We start from the raw sequence: 21,159 nt of genomic DNA on the forward strand, positions 1-21,159 counted from the left end.
TCCACTGCCTTTGCCTGCTGTCTGTCCTCCCCTCAGAACTGACACCCATTCCTACCAGGAGTTATGAGCCCATCTCTCCATAACCCTGCCAGCCGCTCTCCTGCTTCTTCTGCCTTTCCATATACCCCCTCTGATCTGACCCAAAGCCAACGTTCAGGAGCTTCTTGTTACCTTTAAGGGCACTTCTTACCTATGGAAAAGCCAAGCCCTGCATTGGGGCCGATGAGACCAAAAATATTATGAGCCAGAGGAATCTGCAGCAGGAAAGGAAGAAGAGTCCATCAGGAGTCCAGCTGGGTCAGGTGGGAGCAGCACAAAAACAAAGAGTTTTCCTACAAAATGCGTCATCGACCAGGCACTACGTGCCACAGACATTATCTCCGTGCATTCTTATACCTTCTGATGAAAAAGAATCTTTACTTCCGTCTAAAGATAGGAAGACTAGATTGGTGCCATTCGGGTTAAATGTCCTATCGAGAATTACAGAACGTAAGTGGTAAGATCAAGTGTGAACCTCAGATTTGACTCTATGAAACCATAACAATGGCCCTTTTCTGCTGCATGGACTCTTTCTTCCTCCCCTTCCTCTACCCCCTCCACCCAGACTCATACTTCCAGCCTCACTCTTCACTGAGTGGAGTTTCCTCTCTTTTCTATTTGCAACATCATCCAGAGGTTTTACTTAAACCCTAACTGGGAGCCAGTGGAGCAAGAAGACAAAAAAGAAATGCCAGCAACCAATTACCTATAAGCTAGCAGGGCAGGTGACGTGCTTTGCATCGCTGCTTCAGCAAGCTTGTGAAACTCATTCTCTTGCCCTCCCCATCCACCCCCACGGAAGCCTTCTTTTCCTCTTTTGCTGGTTCCTTACCTCCCTCCCTGAGCATCTGTCACCCAAACCTGCTATACCAGCACACTCACCCCTTAGAAGTTTCACATACCATTTAGATGTTAGTGGCTATGAACAATTTTAGGGGTGAATCCTCAAGGGCTATTTCTATTTTATCACTAGTACTGCATAAAATTCACTGTGGGCTCACTGCATGCCAGACACGGCTGCAGCTGGTGTGGGTAACCCTGTGAGGTGCTCTCAGAATCCTCTTTACACAGGTGAAGATACTGAGTAAAGGGAGGTGACGTAGCAAGCTCAAAGTCACGCAAGGAGTAAGTGACAAAGTTGGAACTGAACACGGAGGTTGAGTTCCCAGTGAGGACCTCCAGCCTTTCTTGAGCACTGTGTTCACTGCTTTACAGCCATCTTATCCTCCTTCAAGCCTACAAGGCAAGTGTGCTTCTGATCCTTATGGTGGAGAGGAGAAAATGAAGGCTCAGAGAGCTTGAAGGGGGCTCCTGGAAATGGAAGAGCCCTTCTTTCTTTCTTCCTCTACCAAACATTCTGGCGCTAGAGATGGAAGCACAGATAATGGTTCCCCTGGTGGCTTATGGGGTCCTGTCAGGGTGAGATGAGTAAGTGAAGGCATAAAACGCACCAGTTTACAGACCCCAGAAATAGATACCACATGTATTCCTTCATGTGCCCAACCATAATGCCTCAGACCTCTGTCTCCAGCTGCCCCACTGCCCTCTCCTTCTCCTTCCCCACCTCCTTTCAGTGGGATGACTGGTGGCATCTCCCCCAGTGCTAAATTCCTACCTACACAGAAACAGTCTTTCTGACAATCCTTGCCAAATCAACCCTCTGCTCGTTTCAAAGGAAAGTGGTCCTTAAATGTCCGGGTTTCTCTCTCTCTCTCTCTCTCTCTCAACAAGCCCTTATTATACTTACACAAAGCAAGCTGGTACCTACTACCACCATCCCAATCAGGGAGCACAGCCACCTGGAAGAAAACAGCCATCATTAAACAGTGCAAAGGGGAGAGATCCCTTCCACCTGCCACCCCATCACCAACACGCTGGCCAGTCCTACCACCCCTACTTCCAGGAACCCCTTAGGATATGAGAAGATAAGCACATCTCTACAGGACCAGTTTATGCCCAGGTGAGCCCTTGCCCTGTCCCTTCCTGGCCCCTCACCTCTTCCCTGACTCCACACCTCTTTCCAGTAGAAGCAGATGAAGAGCAATGGGACATATTCTTCCTTCCCTTAGAAGAGGAAGCAGCTGACTCAGAAGGTACTTGCCCCGTGGGGATAATCCTCAAACTTAATTTCTGCTGTTTCCCGATTCAGCCTACCTCTCACCTATTCATATTTTATCTGGTCTTCAGGGTCCATCTCAAAAACCACAAAACATACCAAACTTCTTCCCTTCTCTGATTTCCTATGGCAATGGTTTTTTAATTTATTTTTAAAATCTTTGTGCTGAACTCCAATGGTAAAATTAAAGGTGTTCTCACTGTAGTGGAGAGACAGAAACCAGACTCATACCTCTTAGCCCCCAACCCTTTCCACTCAGTGGCCTCCGACGCACACCTGTAGAGCTCCCTGGGGGTCCATGGAATATAGTTTGACAACCACTGCCCCAAGGTACTGCTTTCTTCATACCTGTTCTCTGTGGAATTATTTTATCTCTTCAACTGGACAACAAACATCTGGATAGTAAAGGTTGTCTCTCATATATTCACTGCCTCTTCTATAGCAGCCAGCTCAGGACCATCCTTTCTCTATATTGCCCTTACCATCTACCCATCCCCATCCTCCCAGTGGGCAGTTTTTATCTGTGTGTACTTGTTCTCAAGTTTCAACCTCAGAGAAGCTATTATTCATCATCCCAGGTGCAGGGAACACCTCAGAAGACTCTCCCACCTGACTTTTCCCAGATCCCCAGGCTACATACCGACCCATCTTGTTGGCCAACACGCCGAAGAGGTTGGTGCCAATGAGGTAGGACACACTGGCAGGCAAGAAAGCTAGACCTGTGGAAAGACACAGGCCCTTACCTTAGAATGTACCCAGTTACTCTAAAACACCTTGTTTCTTACAGGACAGTGAAGTCCCCCTGTTACCTTCAAGGATCCCAAACCGCTTTGTTTTGTGGGTTGGAGATCCTTGTGCAAACCCAGAGCAGATGACATAGGGCTCCACACTCTGCTTTCCTCAAGAGCAGGGCTGTGTTTAGCTTCAACACATTTAACGTGTTTTTAGCTCCCCTATTGGATTTCCTGATGAATGGCTTTGATGAGCCATTCTCATGTATAAAATACACGTGATTATCAGCATAAGAGCATGAGCTTTAGAGAAAGACTTACATACCTCCTAGGAAGTAAAATCCTGCCTTGCTATTTACCTGCCCTTCTATTGCCGTGACAGTGACTTTTTTTTTTTTTTTTTTGGCCACGCCTCAAGGCTTGCGGGATCTTAGTTCCCTGACCCGGGATCGAACCCATGCCCCCTGCAGTGGAAGCGCAGAGTCCTAAAAACAAAGCTGTGATTTTGTCATACCAAATTACACTAAGGAGCAAATTAGATAAATGTATGTAAAAGGATTTTGTAAACTGAAGCCCTTATCACACTGTTTTTTTGTGACAGTAGCGTCAGGTACCCTGGAACATGGGCTTTGGTGCTGAGTTCAAACTGTGGCTTGACCACTTTTTAGCTCTGTGACCATGGGGAATTTACCCTCTCTGAGTATCATTGATTTGTTCTTTCATTTATTCATTCATGTAGCATTTTTAATGAGTTTTTACTATGTACCAGGTATTCTAGGGACCAGGGTCAGAAGGGTGAATAAAATAGACAAAATCCTGGCTTCCTGGGAGCTTACATTCCAAGGGGGAGAGATAGACAATAAACAAGTAAACAAATAAATGAAAAAGATAATTTTGACAAGTGATAAGTTCTGTGAAGAAAGTTTAATGTGGCAGTATGGAAGAGTGACCAGGAATAAGGGCTAACTTAGATTTAGGGGATCAGGGAAGGCTTCTTTGAGGAGGTAACATTTAAGCTGAGAACTGAATAACCAAGACAGAAGGTTTGTAGCAAGAAAAACAAACAAACAAAAACACTTAATGCAAATAGGAAGGCCCATTGAGTGGACAAGTCTAGAGTTCCGAGGAGAAATCCTACCCACAGACATAAGCGTTCTACTAATTGGTTTACCAATTAGTTCTTAAAGCCATGGGAATGGCTGGGATCACCCATGAAAGATCAGAGACAGAAGAATAGATATCTATGGACTGAGCCTTCTGGGACTCCTACCTTTAAAAGTTAACAAACGAGGAGGAGATAGCAAAGGTGATAAGGAGTAGTCAATGAAGTAGGAGGAGACGGAATCCAGAAGGAAAAAGAAGAAGAAAAGAAAAGAAAAAAGAAGTTTGACCTCTGAAGGAGCTGGGATGTTCCAACCATAAAGAGAAGGCAGTGGATGTACGCACAGGTATGGGGAAGTAAGTATATGTAGTGATGAGAACATGCAAGGTCCCTTCTTGTTGCTTCTGTTTTCTCAATGACTGGGAGTTGAGGATGATGAAGGTGAAGGGATGAGGGTGTGTAGGAGGTTTGAATGGAGAAGTGTAAACCAGTCCTTTTGGAAAGTAGGAAGAACATAACTAGGGACTTAAAGAAAGATTGTTGGACAGTATGAAAACCCACTTTAGATTTGTGGCCATAAGTATAAGGTGAGACCAACAGCCTACCTAGTGTGTGTTTTCCTACAGCCCCATGTCACTGCTCAGGTGCATGCAAGGAGTCGGCAACCAGATAGGCTTAACCAGAGTTAAGGCTTCCCGTGTGACAACCCCAGAGGGAGCGGGTGGGGCAAAGAAATTAACGATGCTTTCAAAGGAGTGACATTAATGATGGACGTGGATTCATCACGATGGACTCCAAGCTGAGTAAAGAAAGAAGACAGGACATGAGTAGTGAGGGAAACAGAGAAAGAATTGAATGGACTGGTGATCCCAGTGTAGCCAAAATGTGTTAATATAGGGGTATTAGAATACCTGAGCAGGGAATATGTAAGGTGATAACTGCACCGCTTGGAAGTGAAATTTCAGAGAAGCTACGATTAATGGTGAGGTCAAGGTCAATATTATATAAAGGTTTGATTGGTTAAGGTGGAGAGGAGAAGAAGATCATTGCAAGAGAGTAGATTAAGGAATAAGCCAAGATGTTGGTAAGGTTATCCACCCGGATATGGAAGTCACCAAAAGTGGTGACAGGAATAAAGGTGAAATGAGTATAAGCCAGGTGTTGGTGGATTTAATGAATGAGACGGGATAACTCAGGGGTCAGTAGATAACTGCAATAAAGAAGGGTGGGGTGGTATAATCTAACGACACGATTTTCATGGGAGTCAGGGCCTTTGAAGGGGAATGAAGAAGAAATGATTCAGAAGCAGCGAAAGAAAGCAAAGCCTAAAGGAACATGAACTTCCATCAAGAAGGCTGTGGGAAAATGGTGTTCTCAGAAAACATTCGGGTCTCAGGGCAAGAAGATGAAAGAAGTGTTCAGAGAAAAGAGGCTGAGGGCATAGGGACACTTGTTGATGGCAGGGACTTCCACAAGACCCAGGATTTGGGAGGGTAATGGGAAATTGGGTCAGATTAAGAAATCTCTAAAATATGGGAATAATAATAATTGGTACCAGATAGGCTGGTTATAAGGCTTAATTGAGATAATGCAAAGCGACCATTTTGCAAGGCGCCTGGCACAGAATAAGTGCTCTCTGAGCATCGGCCTTAACTATTATCATCATAACCAGGGAGTAACAGGGTCAGGACTTGAACCCAGACCTTCTCCCTCCACCTCCAGGTGTTTCCACCACCCCACCAGCAGTGTGGCAGCACAGATGGCTCTGGCATAAAGAACTGCATGGAATGAGTGGTGTGAGTTTCCTTGGGTCTCACCAGCTCTCTCTGCCTCTCTGTATGGGGAGGAAACAGTGCTGCCTAATAGAAACTGTCATGATGATTACAATTAAACCCAGAGTCAACAATTCACCAGTTACTGGCTGAGGTCTTGTTTGCTTTTAATATTCTCTTCTGTGGGCTGGAGGTGAAACACACCTTAGTGTGTTTGTCTAGTCTATCTGTACAGGTGGCAATCTGTTTCAAACTGTAACCATGTGTTTCTGTTTAATTGCTTTTAAAAAATGTAATAGTATAGCTACTCAATTGCCTACCTGGTATCTGGAAATGGGCACCTGTACCAAGCCCACAGGCCTCCTAGATACATCTCCTTGACATCATTTTAAGTGATGTGGGATTTCCTGAATGAGATTTTCCTCAGTCAGTGTGGCTTGTTCTTTAGGATCTGAGTATAGCTTGCAATTCAGTAGCATTTTGTGCAAAAGAGGTGTTCCAGACTATATGTCTACAGGCACATATATATTTCACAGCATATCTTCAAGGGGTGGGGAATTACACAGAGCTGTGACTGTCAAAGTGATTTCCTGACTATATCCTCTATTCCAGGCACTGTGCTAATGCCTTTAGAATGCAAAGATCTATTTAACCCTGAAAACAACAAGAAAAGTGCCTCCGTTTTTACAAATGAAAAAAAGTGGGCTTTGAAGACGTTAAGTAACTTATCCAAGGACACAACCCGTAAGTGGCTGGGTCAGGATTTCAACCCAGGTGGGCTTGTTTCCAAAGCCTGAGCTCTTTCCACTGGGTGAGAGTCACGGGCACACAACGGGCCACTTGGAGAATGTTCAGTCACACACTGCAAATTGTTCCTCCCAACAACTTGGAGAGGGTTCTGCGTTGAAAGCAATATTTTTCGGTGTGGTCGCTGACGCCATATCAGCCTCACTGGGAAACTCACCAGGAATGCAAACTTGTTTCTGCTGAATTGCTGGATGGGGCCTCGCAATCTGAATTTTAACACACTCTCCAGGTGAGAACATTTGAAGTTAGACTTACAGATGCAGAGGGCACTGAGAAAAGTTGTAAGGGATGGCGGAGGACAAGGCCTTCTCAGTCTCACTTACTCTCCTGAGGGCTTTCTACCGCAGCCTCGCCTGCACAAGGCACTGGGTGGCACCAGGCCTGTGAGTTTCCTTGTGACTCACCAGCCTCTCTCTGCTTCTCTGTACCCTGACAGGAAACAGTGCCGCCTAACAGAATCTGTCAGGATGTTTACAATTAAACCCAAAGTCAGCAATTCACCAGTTACTGGCTGATAGCTGGTTTGCTTTTAATATTTCTGCGGGGCGAAGAAGGGCTGGAGAGAGGCCGTTCTGAGCCAAGGTTGGTTGCCCCTCTGCCCCAAGAGCCTGAGCGGCTAGAGCCTTGAGGCAGGGGATGTTTATTTGCACCAAGCACCAACTAACTCAATTAACTGTCATGGTCAGAGGCAGCTGCTGCCCAGAAAAATTCAATTTAGGGCTACAAGCGCAGCTGGGAGCCTTGCTTAGCCTGGTCCCCTAAAAAATTAGATTTAGTGCTTTTCATTGTATATTAAGCTGTTATCAGGTTCTTGTCAGTTTCCCCTCTGGCCACTTAAGCCTCTCCTCCCTGCAGTGACTGAGCCATTTGCACGTGACCTTCTCTGTCCCCTTTCCTCAGGCTTCCTGGAAAGGTCCAGAGCCTGCTCTCTAAGCTCAGATGGGTCATGAGGACATCTCTCCATGGAGCAGAGGAGGCCAGAGGCCTCCCTCACAGAACAATATACTCCATTAGCACCTTTTTAGAGGTAAAAAGATAGCAAAAGGGTAATCTGGGGGACAGGGAGTGGGAAAGAAGAACGTATCAGTTTTGGTAACAGCGGTGCCTTGTTAATGTTCTACGGATGCAAAGCTTTGCCACAGATTATGTCATTTGTTCCTCAGATTTACCCTCTGAACTAGATAGTATCCTGATATCCATTTTAGAGATGAGAGAAGTGGTGCTCAGAAAGTTGTGATTTTCACAAGTGTGCACAGCAACTCAATGGGGCAGAAATAAAAACCCAAGGTCTTTAGACTAGAAGTTATTCATCCACCCAGCTAGGTATGTTGCCCCTCCATCACCTATCAACACCCTCCCAACCCTGCCCTTCTCAGCCTGCTTCTCATTTTCTTCTTCTTCTCCGTTTTTTTTTTTTTTTAAGTTGAGAGTTATGTTTTATTGGACAGACATTTTTAGGACTTCAAGCCCAGGAGGCAGCCTCTCAAGTAACCCTGAGAGAACTGGTCCTTGGCCTGCCTCTTGAAGGGACTGCCCACTAAATCAGGCTTGATTCACAGGTGTGGGCAGGGAAGGTAATTCTGTGAAGGAAGCACACTGTCCTTCTGTGACTCTGAAGACCTGGCCCTGATGATGCTTGCCGATTACCTGAGAAAGGGCCCATAGCACGCCTCTCTGCCCAAGCCCGAGTTGGGGACTGAGGTCACTTACCTAGCTGCCACTCAGGGGCACACATGGTCTGCATCATCCAGATGGGCAGTGTGGGCTCGAGCATGGCCACCCCCATGTTGGCAAAGCAGAGGGACCCTGGGGAGATGGTTCAGTGAGCCCCCAAGGCTGCCCTGAAGCTCAGACTCTCCCAGCCCAAAGGGAGGCAACGTCAGCTTACCTGCAGCCACCAGGATAAATGGGTCTCTGACAAGTGTGAGGAGAGGAGTCCCCTTGGCACTCTGAGAACATGGGCAACAAAAAACTTCCATTTGTACCGTGTATACATCTCTCCTGTTTTCACAGAATCTGAGAGCGTGCAGGAAGGACCTCAGAGACCGTCTACATCAGCTCCCTTACTGGAGAGACCAGACACCCACGTCATAGAAGAGGAGGTGACTTGCCCAATGTCACAGAGTGAGGTGGTGGCCGCACAGCCCCCGTGTGCAAGGCAGTCACAAAGAGTAGGACAACATATTCCAGACATGATTCCTGCCTTTGAGTGACCATCAACCAGATCAGAGTGGATTGTCAGCAAGGCCAACGTTGGACAACAAGTGTCTGGACTCCTGGCCTCGGGCCTCTCCACTAGATCTTGCCAGCACCAATATTCATCCAGGAAGGACCACAGGCAGAGTGCTGAACCCCAAAGGTGAGCCTAGAGGTAACAACTCAGAAAGCTGCTCAAGCTTCCTGAATGCTTTGTTTTGACCGTGTGGAGCCATACCGGACTGGTGTGGCCGAAGGAGCCTGAACATCTAGATTAAAATGCCAGCCTAAATGTCCAATTATAACATCCCGCACCCCTCAAAAAACTTCATTCCAGATAAACCTAGCATCTACCTTCCTTCTATGCATACAAGCAGGCCCTCAGTTGTCATGGTTATCTTTACCTAAACTCCCTTCCTTCTCCTTTGCATAGATCCAAACCTCACCCATTCGTCAAGGTCAAGCTTAAATGGCTCCTTCTTATCCAGTGTTCCCTGACTCAGGAGCTGGAACTTCTCTCTCTTTCAAATTTCCTGAGTACTGTGTCCTAATCTCTGGTGTTTACCACATTCTATCTTGTAATAGATTTAATAGTTTTGATATGATAACCCTCTCTGCATCCACACAGGGTGGATTGCAATATTCAGAGATACTAAAACTAAAAAGATCATGGCCTCTCCCATATATAATTCAAGTAAAGAGACAGATCTAAATCATAAAATGTACATAAAGAAGTCCAATAAACCCTTTGACCCAACAATTTCACTTTTATTTGTTTTTGTTTTTGGCTGCACCATGTGGCTTGTGGGATCTTAGTTCTCTGACCAGGGATTGAACCCGGGCCCTCGGCAGTGAAAGTGTGGAGTCTCAACCACTGGACTGCCAGGGGATTCCTGACAATTTCACTTTTAGAAATCTACTCTAAAGATTACCGCCAACTCTATAACAATGCCTAAACACAAGGTTATTCATTGCAGCACTATTTGTAGCTGCAAAATACTGGAAACTACCTAAATGCCCAAATATAGAAGAATGAAAAAAATATCGAACTGGTATGCCAGCCAGAAAAAAAAAAATACTTTTTTGAATACATAGAACATTACCATCTAAAAATCAAAATTATTCAAAAAGGTACTAAAGGAAAATCACTCCTCTACTTACAACACTTCTGATACCAAATGGGTGTGCTTTTTTCACACCAAGCAATTCTCCAATTCTCTGTGAACCAACTGGGTGTCCCTAAAGTTTAATTCAATTCTGGCACTAATTACTTGGAGCTAGCACAGACCCCACAAGATTGCCCCCCACTTCAGACACCAATCACAAGTAGTGCGCCCCTACGATACCAACAATACCATCTGACTTGGCTACAAAATCAAGGTCCTTAGATCAAACATTCCCATATTGTCTGTATTCTCTTATCTTTCTTCATGACTTGGTATAGATTTCCCAGAGCCATCTCTGTCTTAGAGTCAGACAGATACCAACTCTGATATTTAACTGCTACAGAATGACAGTCTGTAAGTATGCTTTGGGGGTAGAGATTGTTTGGATGGCCTCCAAGGTCTTCTTTAGCTCTGAGATATTATAACTATAAATACTCAGGTCCCAATGTCATTGTCATCCTGGTTCTGAGTTATTATACATAACTCAGTAAGGTTTCTTTGATTCTTTATAAGGCCCTTCCTCCATCTTGGTCCAACATCAAGCCAGACTCCTTCCCCATCCCTCATGCTATCCTAAACGTGACCCTATTGGGAATCCAGTACAGTTCTTGCTTTCTCCAACTCCACTCCCCTTTCTTCTTATGGTTTGACACGGATGGTCTAGGCAGGCCTGGGTCACTGCACCTATCCATTCTATCACTCTCTTGGCAATGGAACTTGGTATCCACTTACCTCAGGAGAGACTTTGGAAGGCTGTAGGATGCAAAGCTGGAGTGCTAAGAAAGGAAGAGGGAGTGAGAAATAGTTCAGTGTGTCCACTTATTAGATGGAGGATCCAATAACAGCCACCCTACCTCTTGCAGATCTAATTCCCTGAGCTTCCTCCCTCTCTCTTATGATGGGGCAGTCCCTGATCCTCCCAAATATGTCAACATGGACACCATAGCATAATGCATTCCCAACCTGACCTGGGCTCTCGCCTGCCTGGTGGCCTCTTATGGTGACTTACCTCCATCCAGTAGTGCCAGGGAGGCCAAGATGAGGAAGGGTACAATCTTACCCCAAAATACATATGTCACACTTCCAAACGGAGCACCCACTAGGAAAGCAAAACAGGCATGGATTCCAGAGATGGGGGGCTGATTCCCAGCCAGCATGACTTGTTCTCCTATACCCAGTGAGCATTTCTTAATGGCCTGCTAGGGGCTGAGCTCCACATGAGGACACGAGGTTTTGAGGATTCAGAGATGAAGAAGACCTACTTCCAAGGGGCTCACTTTCTAGTGGAAGAAATGTGTGTGTGGGTGTGGGGGGACCCAAATAATTAGAACATGGTGAAAAGTAAATGTTCCATCCACAAAATGTTATGTAATCACAGTAGAGTGAGTTCAGGAGGCCACAGGGGCTTTGTCAACTGGGTAATAATACTTGTGGGGAAGAAGCATGTGTGAAGAACACAGAGGTGTCAGAAAAGAGAGTGTGGATAGAGCAGAAATAGAAGAAAGTCCCTGTTACTAGAATAGGAGTATCTGGGAGATGAGAAGAGGTGGGGAAGGTTGGGACCAAATAGCCAAGGGCCCTGTATATCCAGATAAAGCATGTACTTGGCCTTGTGGGCTAGGGAGAAAGACCAGTGTTTTTTGGCAGGGAAGAAACACCAGCTCTGGTCATAGGAAGCTTCTTCGGGCAGAACCTTGGAGGAAGGAGACAACGTGCAGATCAGGCAGGAGGCTGGTGCCTTGTTCCAACTGAGACATGATGAGGTGCTGGCTTTGAGCAAGTGGCTGAGGAGGGTTTAACAGGCTTATTCATTTGGGAGTGAGAGGTGATAAAGGGGACGAGGATGCACCAAAGTGTTAGCCTGGGTGTTTGGGGAGGTGGATACTAACAAAGAGCAGGGCTTTGCTTCCCTCTCCTCACTGTGGTGGTAGAGAGCAGGGAAGAGATTTTTGGTGTTTTCTTCTCAATTAGCTAGAAAATTCCTAGAGGGCAGGAAGCACGTCTGAGGCGTCTGACCTACATCCCCTCTGTGTCAGCATTGTGCTTGGCACACAATACGTACTCAGTAAAAGTCTGTGGCTTGTGGGACTAGTCAGTTAAACCAGACTTTGGATGAACCTCAAAGAAAGCATAAACTTATGGTTTGGAGCTTGGGATTCAATCCCAGAAAATCTGAGTCTGTATCCTTGCTCTGGCATTTCCCGGCCATGTGACCTTGGATGGCTATGAACGTTTCTTATCCTCATCTGTGTAATGGGGATGATCATTCCTCTTTTACAGTGTGGTAGTGAGGAATAAAAGAGATTATGTATATATTTAGCACAGAACCTGACAAAGAGCGTGTTCTCATGTTGAAAGCACTGGCCACGTATGGAAGCAGAGGTAAGGCGGTGGCTACTAACATGCAGATATTCATTCCCTTGAATAGAGTAGGTTTCTGGACCATTCCCAGGCCCTTATGGGCTGTTCAGCTCCCCAAGGGGAAAGAGATTCTGCTTTTCCTGGGCAGAATTTCAGAAGGACTCAAAACATGGTGGGACAGAGAAGGAAGAAAAATGCTGTCTTCCATGACCTTAGAAACACCTGCCTCCTGGGGCTGTCTTCGGAGAGTCTGCTGTGGCTCATCCTCCTGAACCCAGACCTGGGGCCAGTGCCACTTACCTAGCACTCCCAAGGCCAGGCCCCCCAAGGCAATTCCCATGGCCTGCCCTCTCTCACAGTCATCAGTGTAGACACTTGCCAGCATCCCAAGACCTGAAAGGAGAGAGGCAGGTAGAATTAGCCTAGTCTCTGCCTCTCTCACTGAGTCCTTGGTCTTGCCCCTATTATATCTTCAGGGGTCGTCTTAGCTAGAGTTTCAGTTTTGGGGGTTTTATAGAACCTAACCCATAGTATTTTGCAAATACTGCCTCCCACAGGTCCCCCAAATGCCTACCTTGCTCACTCCTTCTGTTCAGAATATCATTAGAAGTGCAAAAGTCTCTGGGAAGGGTAATGCAGAATACCATTGTCCAGTGATCCTGCATTTCACATTATTTTATCATTTCCTAGTACATTTCCCTGAATCCATGGATATGGAGCAGGTCAAGGAAGGGAAAAACCTATGGACACAGAGCACTGCTCTATTCAATGGGGATGCCCAAGGAAGAGTATGAAAGCACTTGGGAGAGAGTGTGGGCTGGGCTCTTATGCCCATTTACTCATGTGTAAAATGTCATAAAATCTCTGCTTCATAGGGTTACATTAAATATTGTATTTGATAGTACTTTGCAAACTGGGATGGTATTACCAACAGTATTAACTTTACTACTTCTATAAAATGGTAAGAGGGGGATAGAGAAAAGACCATAGAGTGGCATTAAATCAAAACCTGGCATACTTCACAGTTTTACCTTGGGCTTGGTCTGACCTGAGCTAGCAGCATCTAAATATCAAAGAAAATTATGTCACGTTTAGAGATTTATAGGCACTACCAGCAACTCTACAATTATCTTGTTTTTAATAAATCGCAATTTCCGCAACTATGCAGAGATACATATCACAATCTATGCAACAATCACAACTATGATGATATTTTCCTTAATTTCTTCATATAAATCTTATAGGGTCTGATGGTAGTAAGAGATGGTGAGAGATGTGTGTGTGTGTGTGTGTGTGTGTGTGTGTATGTGTGTGTGTGTAAGATGTCAGCGTTACCTGCAACAGATGAAAATGAAGATCCAATGCCTTGAAGAGTTCGGGCCACAAAGAGCAGGGTATAGGTACCAGAAAAAGCAAACACTGGGCAAAGAGAATAGCAAGAATGCTCCAGTTAGCAAAAATGCCTTTGATTCCCTGGCCACCAGAAAATGGACTCACGATACTATAGACATGAGCCATTACGCGTATGTTTTAATAAAGCACGATCACTGCTCCCTGTTTTCAGAGTTGTCTTTCTAATCCTTCCCCCTTAATTAGGATTGCATTTTAACTGGCATGAAGACAGAGAAACCAAAGCATAAACTGATTCACCACACAGTGGCTGGAAGGCTGAGTGTCCACATTTCCTGCTTAAAACCCAACATCCTGTCCACTGGAGTCAGGGCTGTGCATGAAACCCAATGCCCTGGGCTGAGAACTGGTCCCTGGACCCTACTTCTGGATCCTCTATATGCAATACCCAGATTTGATCTTTGCCACTGTTGGGTTCCATTGGGTCATCTGGAGTGTGGGACAAAAGCTATGTGTACTTGAAGGACCGTTGGTACTGTGTAGAAAATAATATCTTGTAATCCAATCAGATCCTTCCCCTTATATTGGAGGATCTTTTAGCCAAATCAGATCAGTGAGTATTTATTAAGTAATACTGACCATGCAGCTATGCTGTACTCTGTAGCAGATGTGAGATAAAGAGAATATCCAGTTCATGCCCTTGAAGAGATTCAGTCTACTAGAGACTAACATACACGAAACTGAGAACCAAACAGGAATGTGTTATCAACAACTAAATTATAGGGCAGTGGTAGTAAGGTTGGTGGGTCCAGACATGTCTCATCTCCAATTCCAGGACAACACCACAGAAAGAGAGAAGACTCCCTCCCAAAGTGTCTGAATCGGCATAATCTGAATCCTTTTGCCCATTCATTAGATGTCTTTGGTTGTGTTTATAATCTCCCATTACTTCCCGACATGAGCACACCGTCTCCCAAACATGCAAATGATTGGTCTCTCCTGGGCCAGGCCTCCAATGCTTTCTCCCAGGCTTTCTGATTTCCACTCTGTTCAAAGTCTGCTACCCCTATGTCCTCTGAGAATGGTGTGACCAACTCATCTCTGTTGGACCAGGACCTTTGCGGTTTTAAAATCAAAAGTCTCGCATCCCAGGAAGCCCCTCAATCCCAGGCAAACTAGGATGGTTGATCTCCCTATTTAGGAAGACCAAAGTAATTTTTCACTTTGTGCCCCAACATGGGCCACCATTTAGCTCCTAATTACATTAAGCATGTTTCCCAGCTGGGAGTCCTTCGGGGGAGTGATGGGCATTAGCAACCTCATTTTAGTATTTAAAAACCCTGAAGGAATGCTACATAGGACCCCCTAAACATCAAACGTTTGCTAGAGTTAGGCTAACTCAGTATAGCAACACTAGTTATGGCATGGAAACGATAATCATTATTTAATATATACAGTTCAGTAGTTAAGAAAAGCTTTCAAAACATGAGTTCTTGGACTTCCCTGGTGGCACAGTGGTTAAGAATCTGCCTGCTAATGCAAGGGACATGGGTTCGAGCCCTTGTCCGGGTAGATCCTACATGCTATGGAGAACTAAGCCCGTGTGCCACAACTAATGAGCCTGTGCTCTAGAGCCCACGAGCCACACTACTGAGCCCACGTGCCACAACTACTGAAGCCCGCATACCTAGAGCCCATGCTCCACAAGAGAAGCCACCGCAATGAGAAGCCTGTGCACCGTAAGGAAGAGCAGCCCCCCTCACCACAACTAGTGAAAGCCTGTGCGCAACAACGAAGACCCAACGCAGCCAAAAATAAATAAATTAATTTAAAAATATAATGTTAAAAAAAAAATCAGTTCTTGACAGAGAATCAGGAAAGGACCTTATGCTAAAAAGTTTGGGATCCACTAGGACACTGCATTATCTTATTTTGCAGGGTGTTTGTCATGGCTCCCAGGCAAGCATTAAGAACCCCTGGGTAGACAGAGCCATGTCTTTTCATTCTTTATGTTCCCTCAGTGACTTTTCACCTCAGTGACTTTTCACCATCACCATCAAGGCATCATGTGTGTGTACCATAAAATTTTGTGACATGAACTATGCCTCATGTGATGAAATAGAGCATCTTATTAGTTTTTAATTTACTGTTTGGCATAGGCTGAGCTCCTAGAAGTTCCATAAAGATTTCTAACTTTAATTTCTTCATTTTCTTTGATTCAACTAGAATGTCGCAAGTACGCTGAAGTTCTCAGACAGAACTTCACACATTGAGCTCCTGCACTTTGCACCTTCCAGCCCTGAATGCAACAAATTCCTGTTCAGTATTGGTTGACAGGAGTCAAGTCCTATGCTGGAAGGGAAGAAAATTTGAGAGAGAGGAATAGAAAAAGTAGAAAAGTAACAGAAAGGTAATAAGAAAAACAAGAGGGAGAAGGTATGTTATTCGGAGCAGAGAGGCAGCAGAGGCAGCAGGATGCCTTCCCCTTTATTAAACTCTCCCCCACCACTCCACTTTCATTTTTTTCTTATTTTCTCAGGGTCAATTTCCAGATGTATTTTATTTCACTTACTGTTCTTATTCCATCTTTAGGGAACAGTTATCTGATACTGGGTAGACTATTTGTCTTTCTCTTTCTTGTTTCCTTAGCACATCTATTTTCCAAAGCTATAATCTTTAATGGCCTTCCTTGAAGGGAGTGAACTTTTATGGAATTTTCCAGTTGCTGCTGCCCAATTTAGATTCTTTGTTAGTTGCCCTTTACCTTTACGTATCAAAATACGATGACCTCTTCTCCAAGATGGGAGGTTTGGGGCTTCCCTGGTGGCGCAGTGGTTAAGAATCTGCCTGCCAATGCAGGAGACACGGGTTCCAGCCCCGGTCCAGGAAGATCCCACATGCCACAGAGCAACTAAGCCCGTGCGCCACAACTACTGAGCCTGCGCTCTAGAGCCCGCGAGCCACAGCTACTGAGCCCGTGTGCCGCAACTACTGAAGCCCCCGTGCCTAGAGAGCATGCTCCACAACAAGAGAAGACACCGCAGTGAGAAGCCTGCGCACCGCAACAAGGAGTAGCCCCAGCCCTCCGCAACTAGAGAAAGCCTGCGCGCAGCAACAAAGACCTGACGCAGCCAAAAATAGATAAATAAATTTATTTAAAAAAAAAAAGATGGGAGGTTTGTACTAAACTCATTCAAGGGATTACTGATAGATACACACATACACATTACTGCATACAAATTAAAACAGCCTTCACAATTTTTCCAAGCTGAAGGAAGTGAAGTATCTGTTCTTTTATAGCATGATATACAAATGCCAACTGAGTTGCCTCTGCTGCTCTAGTCCCCATAACGAAAACTGTAAAGCATTTAAATCAGTGTCATAGGTCACTTAGTCAGATGACTAATTAGCTCACTTGACCCTGCTCTCTTCCTGGTAATGCATGTGATAAAATCAAAGTTAATCAATGAAGTGAAGAAAAGAGGTAGCAAATTACTTACTAACTGTGGAGGTAAACATGACAACAAAGCCAGCAAACATGGGAATGTGATATCCAATCCTAAAAGGGAATTAAAAAAAGGTACGATTCCAATAGGTCTCTGTATACTTGCACTATATTTTTTCATGTAATTGGGAACAAAAATGCAGTTATTTGAGTGCATGGCAAAACATGTCTCCGAATGCAGGTACAGAGACGGAATATGACATGTGAATGCATATAAACAAACATGCAAATTTACCTGTTGGCCAGGGCCCAAATTCTCTTTTCCAGAAAAGATAAATAACCTAGTCAGAAGGCATATCTTTCTGAAACATGAGGATAATCCCAAACACAAGCACTAAGAAGCCAGTGCTCTATCCTGCAAGAGGCCTGTCCTATTTCTACCCTTACCCCATTCAAGCCATGTTCCAGGGCACTGAAATAATACCAGTAGTATACTTCTGTTCCCTGGTTCTCTTCTTGGTACTCAATAGTCATTACATCACTAAGAAAATCTGAAGCCCAAGTCATTTTATCAATATCATGCTATCTTTCCCAAACAGCTGACCACCCTGGGGTGCAGACAAGTGAGTTTTCCCTTCTTTATCACCACCTTTATGATACCTCAGCCCATTCTCTTATTTCTGAGCCCCTGAGTACCCTGTGGGGCACTGTACCCCTTGAGATACCTGTTGGTGAGAGGCCCCACGAATGGGTTGACCAGAAGTTGCATCAGAGCCTTGGAAGCAAACAGAAGCCCAACCCATAGGTTCTCTTCCTTTAAGAACTCTGTGCCTTGAAAGCAGTTGTTTTCATGGGCTGGGATGGCTTCGGTGACCAGAGCGGGGACGGTGCCGGGAGTGTCAATTGTCCATGCTATGCCACTGCGTACACTTTCTTCGATAGCCAAGGTGTTGTTTTCAAAGAAGGAGAAGATGGTGGAAAAGGCAGAAGTGAGGGCAGGCTGGGAAGCCGTGGTGGGCCCAGGGTACACAGAAGTGTTGACTTTGAACTCTGTGGCATATAGGTAGGTGGGCACAATGGGCACTGAAAGTTAAGAAGAACAAGTAATGAGGGTTAAGGACAGACTGTCTTCTGACTGCTAGTCAGTTCAGGGACATTACCATGAGGTCCAGACTCATGCTCAGGAAGGCGTCCAAGTAACATGATCTGAAGCCTACTAGAAGACTGTGCCTGCCCGAGTTATCCTGTTAGCTCAAGTACCTGAATTCCAACCATCATATAATTGGTCCTCATTATTCATGGATTCCATATTGGCTAATTCGTCTACTGGCCAATGTTTGTAATCCGAAAAGTCAATGCTCACAAAGCCATCGTGGGTTTTCTCAGACATACATGCAGAGAGTGTGGAAAACAGAGTCACCAGATGCTCACTTTTGCAGCTGAGGTTGAACAAGGTGGGCTCTGCCTTCTTCTTTCACTCTCACACAGAGATGCAGAGCATGGGGCGGGGAAGGGCAGCAAGGTGCAAGAAACTCCAGCTCTGGGGCCAGTTGGGCACAGCCTGAATCCCAGCTCAGCACCTGTTAGTGGGGTCGCCTCAGGCAAGTCACTTAACACCTCTGAAGTTCGTTTTCTCTTTTGTAAAGAAAATACAATCTACCAGGATGTGTTGTTTTTAAGATTTAAGATTATAATCTATATGGTGTACACACACAGACATATGTATGGGGGGGGGCGGGAGGGGCATGTGTGTGTGTGTGTATTTCCCCGAGGAGAAATTATTTAGTATAGACTAAATCCAGTGTTCACAGAAAATTTATAGAGCATAACACCATGAATAATAAGAACTGACTATATTGGATTTATCATTTGTTTCAGGAAGATTCTTGTTTAAAAGCATATATTTTATCCAGAAGGGGAAACCTGCTGGTTCCCATTTATATACCAGCACAACTGAATGTGAAAATGAATAGACTACCAACTAAAAAAGAAGGACTGGGAGGGAAAGAACCACAGGAAAGGTAGGTTTTGATAAGAAGTTGGATATCCATATAAAGTGTGTTATTTTGACAGAGCAGACAAAGGCAACATGGTAAGAAGGTGCTCACAATCCCAGAGGGCATTTGGAGTCATTAGCACCTTAGGAAGAGAGTATGGGGAGGAAGAAAATTATTGCCAGTTCTGGCTCCGGGTCAGTCCCTTTGATTCGGTCAGATGCTCTCTGAACCTCCTTCTCTTTGAACCTCTGGGGTCTTTCAGCAAAGGTTGGCAAGCTTCAGACTCCATTTCCTGCCATTTCTTCTAATCCCCAGCAATCTTTCTTTGTGTTTTCAAGCACAAAAAGAAAAATTCTCCAGTCCATTCACTGCTGAATTCTAACAGGGTATGTGCTGTCCTCTGGGCACCAGAGCAAATTAACCCCCAGCGCCAAGCCCCCCAAACGTACCCACCACAGTGAGCAGCATGTTATCCAGGAGTAGAGCGACAAACACCACCAGCAACACCAGCTTCCGGGACTCTCTCCCCTTCTTCAGCAACCACTGAGGAGCGTCCAGAACCGCCCTGAGCATGGTGAGGGTGCCAGGGGTGGCTCCTCTGCCAGGTTTTTCGGGAGGATCTGGGAGAAATTCTGCCCAGACAAGTGAAACTCACTATTAAAATGAAAAGTACAAAGAGTTGCAAGTGATAGGATGGTCTTTTTGTTTGTTTGTTTGTTTATATTTTATTGAAGGACAGTTAATTTACAATGTTCTGTTGACTTCTGCTGTACAGCACAGTGATTCAGGTACACACATATATATATTCCTTTTCATACTCTTTTCCATTATGGTTTATCACAGGATATTGCATATAGTTCCCTGTGCTATACAGTAGGACCTTGTTGTTTATCCATCCTATATATACTAGTTTGCATCTGCTAACCCCAGACTCCCAGTGATAGGATGGTATCTTAACCTTTTCCATGCCTGTGTCTCTGTTACTCCTTATACATCTGAATAACTCTACCTCATTCACAGAATGCCTTCTAAGGAAGCATTGCTGACCGGCTTTTTATATCTGAAATTCTACCTCACACATTAAGCAAGTTCTACAGAGATCACCTAGCTCTATATTTCTCAAACATCAGACATTTGCCCATCACCTCAGTAGTTTATGTCATATCTGAGGACTACCTGTATTGTTATTTACTTAATCTTTTCCTCTAAATCCACTCTTTTTAAAAACTGAAATACTATCATTTAAAAAGATAACTTTATGTGCCATGCCAAAAAAATAACTGTCTATGTCTATGTACCACCCCAAAATAGCCCATGTGCCACAAGTGTTACCTGTGCTGCCCACTGAGAAACACTGACCTAGACCAAGCCTTTCATCTCACAGATGAGAAATCTGAGATCCAAGAAGCTAGGAGATGTGTCTCAGGTTCCACAATCAGTGTCAAACTAGAAGAAAATCCCAGTTTTTTTTTTAACTTGCAGGAATGTTCCCCACCATCTTCCCTTGCTCTATGGTACTAGAAACACACCTATTCTTTTGTTTAAGCTATAAACCCCTGCTCAGAAAGATGTGCTACTCTGTGTAAGTAAAATACTAACTTTGATGATTCGTTTTCTACTTAGGATTTCATGTCATTAGTCAGCATTAAGTCAGAGTACTTTGTTAAACTTCAGGTAATAACAGTTGCTGGGAAGAATTTCATTTTCTTTTATGTTGTTTCTGTTGTAGTATCAACAATTCCAATCTTATAAAGTTTACAATAGATTACTGTCATGAAACATATCAGGCTCTAAAAAAATGTATACCCTTTGATTTGGAACCTATCGTAAGGAAATAATCAGAAATGCAGCCAAAGATTTATGTGTAAAATTAATAACTGTTGAATTATTTATGTTAGTGATACATTTTAAATGTATCATAAAAATGATACATTTTAATAGTGGAATATAAGTAGCTCTTAAAAACAATGTTTTCAAATAACTTTGATGACTTAGAAAATACTCAATATGTTAAGAAAAAAATGATATTAGATTGTATCTACAGCTTGACCTCAATTATATAAAAAATAAATATATG

General features: G+C 44.4%; 1 protein-coding gene across 2 annotated transcripts in view; it reads right to left on the bottom strand.

The window, feature by feature from the left end:
- The window catches only part of SLC18A1 (solute carrier family 18 member A1), a 21,285-nt gene extending 1,630 nt beyond the window's left edge, over window positions 1-19,655 (bottom strand). The window contains exons 1-12 of one of the 2 annotated variants that reach the window (XM_024761370.1): window positions 19,532-19,655; window positions 17,811-18,168; window positions 17,141-17,199; window positions 13,626-13,709; window positions 12,591-12,683; window positions 10,939-11,028; window positions 10,662-10,705; window positions 8,456-8,516; window positions 8,278-8,373; window positions 2,796-2,874; window positions 1,787-1,838; window positions 191-254 (exon numbers count right to left, since the gene is read on the bottom strand). In XM_024761370.1, coding sequence (XP_024617138.1) covers window positions 191-254; window positions 1,787-1,838; window positions 2,796-2,874; window positions 8,278-8,373; window positions 8,456-8,516; window positions 10,662-10,705; window positions 10,939-11,028; window positions 12,591-12,683; window positions 13,626-13,709; window positions 17,141-17,199; window positions 17,811-18,168; window positions 19,532-19,655 — 1,204 coding nt within the window. The remainder of the gene's footprint in view (window positions 1-190; window positions 255-1,786; window positions 1,839-2,795; window positions 2,875-8,277; window positions 8,374-8,455; window positions 8,517-10,661; window positions 10,706-10,938; window positions 11,029-12,590; window positions 12,684-13,625; window positions 13,710-17,140; window positions 17,200-17,810; window positions 18,169-19,531) is intronic. The other variant, XM_024761371.1, reaches the window with a different exon arrangement.
- Between the last annotated feature and the right edge of the window lie 1,504 nt (window positions 19,656-21,159).

The sequence above is a fragment of the Neophocaena asiaeorientalis genome, unplaced genomic scaffold (assembly GCF_003031525.2).
Source record: "Neophocaena asiaeorientalis asiaeorientalis breed wild unplaced genomic scaffold, Neophocaena_asiaeorientalis_V1.1 scaffold377, whole genome shotgun sequence".
NCBI classification, from domain to species: domain Eukaryota; kingdom Metazoa; phylum Chordata; class Mammalia; order Artiodactyla; family Phocoenidae; genus Neophocaena; species Neophocaena asiaeorientalis.